We start from the raw sequence: 10,430 nt of genomic DNA, 5'->3' as shown, positions 1-10,430 counted from the left end.
TCTAGCACACATTTACATTATGTCAACTGCATAACCTCAGTGTATCTGGATGAGGCTCTGCATGAATGACTTCCGTATACAGGACCAGATAGACAATTATGCTTCATTCATTCTTTTATACAGTGATGGAAATATCCTACAATTTTTTAAAGTTGCCTACAGTACTTGATAATAAATCTGAGGTACTCCACTAAATTTTAGAGGCAAATGTACGTCTTACTCCACTACATTTGTCTGGCAGCTTTAACTTTTCCGATTAATTGACCTCACAAAATGCAAATATTATAGTTTGTTTGTGTCTGTTCAGAACATGGTTTATGTTATGTGTATGGTAATTGTCATTTTTGTGCATGCTTATAGTTTTAACCAGTAGTGAGGTGACTGTTAGCAGGACTGTCTTCAGGACTTTCTGCAACAAAAAAACCATGACGGTACGGAACGGAACGCAATGTTCAAAATAATCAAACCAAACGAACCGGACGTTAGGGGTCAAAAGTGTATTTGGATCGTGGCCCAGGACAGGTCCTTGATGTGAAAGCTCCCTTATTACTGCATTATATTTTGAAGTGTTAGGCCTACCTGCCTCCTGCATTTTGTGGTTCCATCCACATAAATAAAGACGTTTTTGACCATAAATTGGTGCTTACAAATCAGAATGAAGGAAATGACGTCTTTGACGCTCAAAACAAGTAGCCTATCTGGACCTCTATTCAAAATTGAAATGCAGTAAAAGGAGGCTACAGCAGCATAAGTAGCCTACTCATTTTGCATAATGCCCCCTGACAGTAAATGATATCAGTATCATAGAATCAGTAGCCTATATAGGCTATAGTAACTCGATGCAGAATAGGATAGAAAATAAAATGGTGATAAAGTAATAGGCTATTTTCCACGTTGATAGATACTGCATGAAACACCACGGTGAGACCGCACGAGGCGAAGTATCCAGATGGGCTTTCTGTAGTCCACCATTGGAACAGTGTAGTTTTACCACGGCAGACCCTTCGCATTATTACGTAATAATTACGTAGCCGAGTGTACATGTACAGTTGGATTCTCCTTGCGCCGCGGTTGTCTTTTCCAAGTGAAATCTTTTCCTGACCCCGTGACGTGGCGTGACGTTTACCAAGGAGAAGTGGTTAGTAAAACACACCAAGGAGGACATTTGTTTTGGATTTTTCAACCGCAGAACATACACATTTCTCACCAGACAGAGGAACAGACCGCCTGCAACAGATCACCACGCCGCTACAACTGGCAGAGTTACACAACTCAGAATTACATGTATGTTATGTTCTTCTTAACTTTAAACTATAGCCTACTCCAAAAATAAACACAAAGTAAACCGCAAACAACGACTGGAACTTTGTGTCTGCGCAAGATCACTCCTACGTAGGCTACAGGTTTAATATTGACAACTAAAGAGGACATTGGAAAAACTGGAAAATTGCTCGTACACCAGTAAAAGTCCAGCACTCAAATAGTATTATCAGCTAAATATTCTTAAAAAGCATTTTACTGTCGTAGCTGGTTGAGATGGAGCTAGCTTTAACTACTTACAGTTTAGGCATTTAGGTTTTATTTAGTAGGCCTAATTTAGTTTAGTTTAGTGGTTCCCAACACTGATTCACAATCAGCAAATCCTTCACTTTTAAAATGCATCACTGAGAACTGAGGATGATCCTTTTCCATGTTACGGCTTTGAATATAATATAGCCTACTTCATTTCAAACATTATATATAGGCCTATATATATATTTAAAAACAAAACAAAATGAACTATAATAACGGTGAACAATTAGCAACATAAATAACTAAACCCCTACATTTCTCCACAGAGGATTATCGACCATGTCCGACACTGTGGCTCCGATGATCTCTGTGTTCCCCAGTCGGGCTCTGGTCGATGAGAGTTTCAAGGTGGTGGTGGAGAATCTGCCTCCAGGATCTCCAGTGACACTTCACTCCCTCCACCAGTGTGAGGACAAGCACTACTGGGAGGCCTACGGACACTACATCAGTAATCACAGAGGAACCGTGTCTGGTGGGTTCTCTTTTATCTCCTTAAACAAATTTTGAGCCAACATTTCACACAAATGTCTAACATGATGAAGTGATGGTATTTTATATCCAAAAGGTCAACTACCTTGTGACATCATAATATTCATTGCCATAACTCAGAAACAGAAGGGGAGACATTTGGTCGGATACTGAATTGGTGACACTGATAGGACTACATGCAATTTCGTTGTACATGTACAATGACAATGAAGAACATTCATTCTATTCTGTTCTATTCTATTTGATACTAATCTTGGGTGCCCACCTTGAAACGGTGCATGGTATAGATCTTCTGTGCTGCATGTTTCGCCAAAATTGCACTTAAAAGAGGGGGGAGGGACAGCTGCAGGAATTGGTCTCACTCTACAGAACTTCAAATTCTGCTGTTTTTTTATTCTACCCACTGCAGCTTTAATGACTTTTATTAAATTGCTTCAAAATCTTCACTACATATATTATATGAGTAAGGACAGACATGGATGTAAACTGAAACTTGACTGGTTGGTGGATGCATACAACCACAAGGTCATAATTTGAGTGTGTTGATGCCTGATGTGTGCAGTGAGTGGCCTCATGCCAAACATACATTCCTCAGATGTTTGCTGTCTGTGCATCACTTTACAGCTAATTTATGTTTATTGAAAATTTTGTTTTTGTTGACATTTGAATGCTTTTGTAGTTACAGATGATTTGAGTTTTGGGGGAACGTACACAGGAAAAGAAGCCATGGGTTTGTTGTGGAGTATGCGTCCCGTCCCAGGCAGCCGCGAAGGCCTCAGGTAATACGTTAAGGGCTGTGAAGCTGCAGACTAGGACTGGGCAATATCACCTGAACACAATTGTCTTATTTACCTCTGTAATGATGAATGTTATCAGATAACCCCTGCCCATGACTCTCTGTCCTCACAGTGGATCTCTTATTAATTATTTGTACTTAACCACAAACAGAAAATCATGGATAACATTTTTGTTATATTCAGTTGTTAACAACCTTCGTCAGAAATGTGAAAAAGGGAAATATGGAAAAATGCCTGTTACAGTTTCCTAAAGCCCCAAACTGACGTCTTCAAATATATATATTTTTTTGACCAACAGTTCAAAAGCTCCCAAAAATATCAAGAGAAATCTGGGGATGTGGAGTTGGAAAGAAGTGAACTTACCAGACCTCTGTAGCCCGCTCCTCTTCTCTTCTGCAGGCTCAAGGCTACATTAGCCGCTGCTAGCATAACACACCTGAATCTCTTGTCTCTGTCAGGTTGAGGAAGAGGGACGTCTGCAGCCCCCTGCTGGTCAACATCTCCGTCTACAGGGGACATGTAGTGGAGGGCTTCAGGGAGCAGGCTCCTCTGGCCTTGTCGCTCACAGAGAGATGGTACATGGCTCCAGGGCTCCAGAGGATCGAAATCAGAGAGAAGGGAGTGAGAGGGACCCTGTTTCTACCTCCAGGTACACATGCATTACCTGAAAAACTACTTCCTCGTCTTTTCTTCCTTTTGTTGGTCTTTAAAGAGAAATTCTTTGTTAATTTTTTTGGCATGATTTCTTTTTTTATGATAAACAATTTCTATTTAAACATGACACACAACATTTTTTGTCATCACCACCCACCCAGACAAAAAACAAGAAAACATGACACGGTAACCACAATATTTGGGGGCAGTGGTGGCCTAAAAGTTAAAGAAGTGAACTTGGGACCGGGAGGTTGCCGGTTCAATCCCCAGACTGGGTAAAATCTGGGTGGGGAAAGTGAAAGAGCAGTGCTTCTCTCTCCCTCATTACCACCACTGAGGTGCCCTTGAGCAAGGCCCTTAACCCCAACCGCTCCAGTGGGGCTGCTCAGTGGCCAGCAGATCAGACTGTGGTTGTACTGGGCAGCTTCCAGGTATGAATGTGTAACTGTGTGAATGTGACAGGTCGTTGTTGCAAATGAGACAATGAAAATGAGACTTTGTTCTCAATCGACTTACCTGGATAAATAAAGGTTAAAAACTAAATATAATATAATCCAAATGAACCATGTATACATGACAACACAAGAAGCCCATCATACACATCTCTCCCCAGCACAAAGCTCACGTACTTTCCCCATTTTCCCCTTATCCCCAAAGACATCCAATCTGGCAAACCGTTTATATGACATTGTTTCAAACGCCACCACCCCAGCCGTCTCACAAGCCCAATCTTGAATTAATGGCACCCCTTCATTCTTCCAGCCTCTTAAAATAATCTGTCTAGTTATCATTAAATAGTCTGGACCCAGCTTCTTATGTGCTTATCCATCCCGCTAGGGATTGATCCATCTCCCAGAACAAATCATCTTGGGCTGAATAGAACCTGGGTCCCTGCAATCCAACATAGGTTATCATGTATCCTAGTCAAAAAGTATTTTGGCATGATTAATGAATGGTATCTTTAAAGTTCATAATCTGTTTGTCCTTGCCTCAGGTCCAGGTCCCTTCCCCGGCCTGTTGGATATGTGGGGGGGCGGTGGAGGGCTGGTGGAGTATCGTTCAGCCTTGCTGGGGTCTCATGGTTATGCTTCTTTGGCGCTGGAGTATTTCGCCCCCGGCGAGCTTAAGTCATCAGACTTAGAGTTCAACTATTTTGAGGTTTGTGTTAGTTATTAATATTCTATTCATATAAGTGTCAAAGGCTTACCTCACATATGAAGCCATTATAATCTGATATATTTCTGTGAGGTGCATGTATTTGAAATAAGAGATGTAAATTACAATTACCATATTCAAATCCCTGCTGGTGCTCGTCGACAGCAGTGGCACAGAGATTGGTCTGAAACTTACTAGTACTCACTAAGAGACACACACACACACACACACACACACACACACACACACACACACACACACACACACACACACACAGTGAGGGAAGTAGAACTGGTAGAACTGCTTTAAAAAGGTAAATATTTTATCTTATCTACTTCTACACAGACAGCATTTAATATTGTGAAAGACCATCCTCAAGTGATGCCGGACAAAGTTGGAATTTTTGGTCTTTCCCTCGGCGCCATTTTGACCCTCCTGTTGGCAGCGGAGAGCAGCGGTATCAAGGTGAGTGACACATGCAAAATATCTTGTTACTTTTTATTTAGCCTTGAATATGTGGCTGTTAAACCATGTGGCACAGCGGGCAGGTTTAAATATTGAAAACCTGCAGAAATCTGGGCCCTGATAGCACACAGATAAATGTCAAGAGTCTCAGGGTGTATCGTTGTGTTTTGTTCTAGCCTTCCTGTTGTGTTTGTGTCAGCGGCAACCACCTTTATCCACGGGGGTCATCCATCAAAGAAGCATTGAACATGTAGGTATTCTGCTATTCTGTCAGTACCATAAATACAGTACACAAAGTGTCACAGTTGGACTAGTCTCACTTGGCCAGATCATCCACACGCTGCGGAGCGGAGGAGTGTCTGGCTAGTCCACATAGCATTCCAGGATAGGAGAAAAACATTCTCTGTGTTAGTGGCATTTCTTTAAACTAATCACAATCGTCATGGGCGGCGCTATGCTCCACACGGAGCCGCTGTAAAATAGTCATGCGAGAGAATACTCAGATTGGACAGATAGTCTAGCAAGCTGTCTTAATTTACGCTGCAGAGATCTGAGGAGCAGTTAACCATAGTCCTGCACCGGAGTTTAAAATTCAAACACAAAGAAAGCGGTAGATAACGGACATCTGGATGAAAATACATGCGTCCCGCGAAATTTCTTGCAGCACCAGAGCAATCCCGGATGTGTAACGTCAAGGATATAGACAGTTGGACTAATGGGAAGAATTATTTGTGATGGCAGGAGATCTCACAAGATACGCCTGGATGAGAACAACTATGAGATATGGCGAGATATGGGTCTACCGATTCCTGATGATCCCACAGACAAAATAGACGTAAGTACACGTTGCACTCATAACACACAAGGATTACACTGTATTGATTTGCTTAAACAGATATCAGCCTTTTGTTGATCACACAGCACAACAGTTTCATAGTTGACTTTTTTTTTTTTTAAACATCGGACAATAATATCTGACATGGCGCCCTATTTCCGCAGCTCTCTTATCTATTTCTTTTTTTTATTCCAATGCAGGAAGACGTGACAGACGGTGATATTGCACGTTGATATTATTGTTCTGTGTCCGATGTTTTAGCTGTCCCTCCTGCAGAAGTAGGATGATTTTTACAGTTTGATGGTCTCTGGTCTCTTCTGTGGCCTCCGTCTACAGCAGAAGGTGCTCTGATATGACTCCAGTGTGGCGTGTAGGAGATTAGAGGCATTGTCCATAATACTGAATAGTTGCCTCAGCATCCTCCTCTTTGTCACCTCCACCAAACACTCCAGTTCCACTTCTAGGACAGAACCAGCTTTCCCGATGAGCTTATTTAGTATTTTAGCATCGGCTGCTCTTACCCTCCTGCCCCAGTACACTACAGCATAGAAGATGACACTGGCCTTGACAGAGTGATAAACCATCTACACCATTGTTCAGCAGAAGTTGAAAGATCTGAGTCTCCTAAGAAAATACAGGCTGCTCTGACCTTTCTTGTACAGAGCCTTACGACGCTTACCCACTGCTAGTACCAGCTCTACTCGGCTCGGCCCGACCGCGGTGCCCCGTCCTCCTTTTTCCATTGCAGATTTAGTACCGCTTCATACGTGAGGCGAGCATGGCTTGTCATAGCGACGCCGCAGGAAACTGCCATGACCTAACGTGACACACACACAGAACGTTGAAGGTGTGTTGTTTTTGATTCTCGGAATGTGGCTGTTGACAGCCAGAAGACACATTTTGTTTCAAAAGAAGCTGGATGCTAGCCTGGTTGACACCAGACCCTTCTCAGTTGTAACTGAGAGGGCGTCTGGGGAAGGTTCATTCGCAGCTCATTTCCAAAGGGGCGTCAGCAATGGACGCCGCTCAAATGCCTCTGGGCGCAATTGGATAGTCCTTCAACCAATCAGACCAACGATCCGGGTGACGTAGCAGCGACAGCGGCATCAACGGGTTGCTGCGCTTCGGTGGCCGTCATGTTAAATGTAAACAAAAAGCTGCTTGCCGTCGCTGCGCTATCGTCATCGTGTAAAGCCCGCCTCAATGGTTGTGATTGGTGCCTCTATTTGGAAAAATTGGAAATGGGCTTGAATGGGCTCTTGGCCAGACGGACTTGCAGAGCCAATCTCAAATTTGCCGGAAGTTCGTCAGGGTTTTCCCAGGCTAGCTGGATGCAGCAAAAAAAAACACCGCTGGCTAAACTATTTAAAAATGGCGGGTTTGTTCAGGACACCACCGTCTGTCGCTAGCAACGATGACGCAGTGATTAGTGATGATTCTCTCCGACCAATCAGTAGTCTGTAGGTTTTCACGTGACCTTTTGGTATCGCCTCAGCTCGCTTGGATCCTCGACGGAGATGATACAAAAAAAGTACCTATTGGCAGGTACCAGAGACGTTTTTTCATATTGGAAAAACAAAAAAGGTGAGTAGAGTCGAGGCGAGTCGAGCAGGTACCATGTAATGGAAAAACGCCATTATTGTCTAGTGTGGTACATAAACTCCTTGACAATGTCCACCTCTGTTCTCCTGAAGCTGACTGGGTTTTGGGCCTTTGACTCATATTGGTTTATTCTACAAGCCCACATTACAGTCGTTATTTCTGGTCATTTCTTTCAAGGTGGGGAGAATAAACTGTCCAATTATGGTGGTGAACAGCCATGATGATCAGAACTGGGCCACAGTGGAGTCTTCTGAGGATGTGAGTTAAGCCACCATCAAAGAACTGAAAAATAAAGGCTCAAATCTACTAACTCAGTTATGTTTGTGCTAAAAATCGGGCTTGGGGGTTTCACACCTACTGTAACACCACAGAAGTGAATTCAGTTTGTGCGGTTTTCATTTGACCTTTGACCCTCAGATGGCCCAGATGATGCGTGCAGCAGGGAACCTGCACCTGCTGACCAGACTTTACTACCCTGATGCTGGACATCTGATTGAGCCGCCATACACACCTCACTTCAGAGCTACTAAGTTTGTAAAGAACACAAAAGAGAAAGGTGAGTTCTGCAGGGTCAAAAGACAAAAGAAAACACCACATAAAATATTAAATTAAGTTAGCTGTTCACACAAGACAGTAACGTGAGCTATGTTAAACGTCATCTGCTCATACCAGTGTATCGCCATGTGTACTTTGTCCACAGCAATCCCACTAATCGGTCCCAAATCGTTCCAGTTAGATAGTAAACATATTCTTTGTAAATCTTTACAGTCACTCACCAAAATAATCAAGCAGGCCTGCCTTGTTGCACGATCCAAATGTTCTTCAAAACTTGCCATTTTCAGCGAATAGCTTACTAGCTCGAAGCTTGTTGTTTCCCAAAGCGAACACAGTTTGAGAACGACAACACACAGAGTGGAAGTGGAGGAGCTTGACCGCTAATACAATTTGAGATTTTTAATAAAAATCAATAACTATATATGGACAGATTTTGTTGTTTTGGGGTTTTACAATCGCGAGCTGATTAGATATCTACTGGAGATCTTGTTTTTAATGCACTTTAGTTTATATATCAAGTGGTACCGTACAAGTGCTAAATGTAAAAACAGGCAGAGCAGCTATTATGAAGAAAAACTGCAGTCATTGCTTGCAGGTGGCACACAAGTTTAACAGTGCTTGCCCAAGACATAACATATCTGAAATGAATACTATTTAGAATACCCTGATGTACTTTATTCTGCCTTACATATCCATTAAAACCCTCCTCTTCTCTCAAACACAACATTGTGTTCTCAGTGATATTGCTGTGGGGAGGACAAACCAAACCCCATTCAGACGCTCAGGAAGACTCCTGGAAGAAGATCTTGGCTTTTCTGGAGCAGAATCTGTACTCCAGCCCAACTCTCAAAGCTAAGATGTGAATGACTACACAAGCACAGATCGCCAATGAATCACTGCCAGAAAACAGTGTTGTGTGACCGGGCCATGTTAGTACATTAACACTACTGTTCATTGGTTCCTCACTGTGTTGACCATGTGCCTTTCTTCTGATCAGCTGAGGTTGTTTGATTTGTTCAAATTGTGCCTTTTCATTTCAAGCAATACATTTTAGTTTAATTATCTGCAAGCCTCAACCTTTGACAGTAAATAAATGTAATTTATTGTACTGTATGTTTGGAAAACTATTTTTTATTATACATTAAAGGACAATTCCGGGGCAAAAGGAACCTAGGGGTTAATAATGGATGTGTACCCACTCTGTCGTTCTCTGGGACATGTTTTCATGCTAATTGATTGTGCTTGTAGCTTGAAAGAAGCTAGCGCAGACTGCTGATTAACTTACAACGGGGCACAGGGAAAGTAAAAATAAATCGCTATTTTGTACCACTAAAAAGGCTCAAAATATCACCAAACTTCAACAGTAGCATAACGAGGGTCCCTACATGTTAACCGAAGCATTGAGAACTTTGTAAGTGTACCGACAGTTTATTGAAAGAAGAGAAGCGGGAGCTCCGTGAAAGGGCTACAAGAGAGAGAGCTATGCCGCAACAGAGCCTCATACTTCGGGAAACCAGTCATGACTTACAGCTGGCGATGCAAACTAAAATCAAAAGCAATTTGCTCAATATATCTTAAATAATCGCACCGATGTAAAACATAACTTGTCTAGTTTACTTACTCGGTGGATAACTGTCCATCTTGTCCCTCCGGTCTGGGTCGCCTTCTCCAATTTATTTTCGGGACATGGAAAAAAGTTTCAAGTACAGCCCTGTTTATCAAAGAGGGAGAATCCTCAGATTGTACCAAACACTGCGACGCAACAGGTCCCACTCCGTGCAACACAGACACTCCTGTTCGGTGGCCATAGCTTCACAATGTCCGCAGGTACACCACCAGTTTCTCGAAGTAGGCTACGAGGCTCTGTTGCGGCATAGCTCTCTCTCTCGTAGCCCTTTCACGGAGCTCCCGCAGCTCTTTGTTCAATAAACTGTCTGTACACTTACAAAGTTCTCAATGCTTCGGTTAACATTTAGGGACCCTCACTATGCTACCGTTGAAGTTTGGTGATATTTTGAGCCTTTTTAGTGGTACAAAATAGCGATTTATTTTTACTTTCCCTGTGCCCTGAATACTAGCGTTGTAAGCTAATCAGCGGTCCGCGCTAGCTTCTTTCAAGCTACAAACACAATCAATTAGCATGAAAACATGTCCCAGAGAACGACAGAGTGGGTACACATCCATTATTAACCAACCCCTAGGTTCGTTTTGCGCCGGAATTGTCCTTTAAGAATATTATTAAGGAATAATTTTTTAATGCACTACCAGCCGACAGTAACCTAATATTCAGACTGAATGGGCATTAT

At 42.6% G+C, this 10,430-nt stretch overlaps 1 protein-coding gene across 3 annotated transcripts; it reads left to right on the top strand.

Moving 5' to 3' along the window:
• The first annotated feature begins 763 nt into the window (after positions 1 to 763).
• On the top strand, positions 764 to 9,237 carry LOC144512066 (peroxisomal succinyl-coenzyme A thioesterase-like). 3 transcript variants are annotated; one of them, XM_078242625.1, is made up of 11 exons: positions 764 to 1,138; positions 1,839 to 2,044; positions 2,741 to 2,840; positions 3,317 to 3,507; positions 4,507 to 4,670; positions 5,013 to 5,132; positions 5,309 to 5,382; positions 5,874 to 5,967; positions 7,747 to 7,827; positions 7,987 to 8,125; positions 8,863 to 9,237. In XM_078242625.1, exons 2-11 carry the CDS (start codon positions 1,852 to 1,854, stop codon positions 8,985 to 8,987), a joined length of 1,281 nt encoding a protein of 426 aa, XP_078098751.1. In that variant the 5' UTR covers positions 764 to 1,138; positions 1,839 to 1,851; the 3' UTR covers positions 8,988 to 9,237. The 3 variants fall into 3 exon arrangements, with proteins under 3 accessions (XP_078098751.1, XP_078098749.1, XP_078098750.1); XM_078242623.1 differs by having other exon boundaries at positions 764 to 1,284; XM_078242624.1 differs by having other exon boundaries at positions 764 to 1,289.
• Positions 9,238 to 10,430: the final 1,193 nt, after the last annotated feature.

This window comes from Sander vitreus, chromosome 23, assembly GCF_031162955.1.
Source record: "Sander vitreus isolate 19-12246 chromosome 23, sanVit1, whole genome shotgun sequence".
In the NCBI taxonomy this organism is placed as follows: domain Eukaryota; kingdom Metazoa; phylum Chordata; class Actinopteri; order Perciformes; family Percidae; genus Sander; species Sander vitreus.
The sequence above is the reverse complement of the archived record's forward strand: the minus strand, read 5'-3'. Positions and strand labels throughout refer to the sequence as shown.

Bases quoted from the DNA above. Each gene is read 5' to 3' on its own strand.
- LOC144512066 (XM_078242625.1), top strand. From the start codon at position 1,852: ATGTCCGACACTGTGGCTCCGATGATCTCTGTGTTCCCCAGTCGGGCT. The intron at 2,841-3,316 runs GTAATACGTTAA...TGTCTCTGTCAG, and splicing joins GGCAGCCGCGAAGGCCTCAG to GTTGAGGAAGAGGGACGTCT. The intron at 5,383-5,873 runs GTAGGTATTCTG...TTGTGATGGCAG, and splicing joins ATCAAAGAAGCATTGAACAT to GAGATCTCACAAGATACGCC.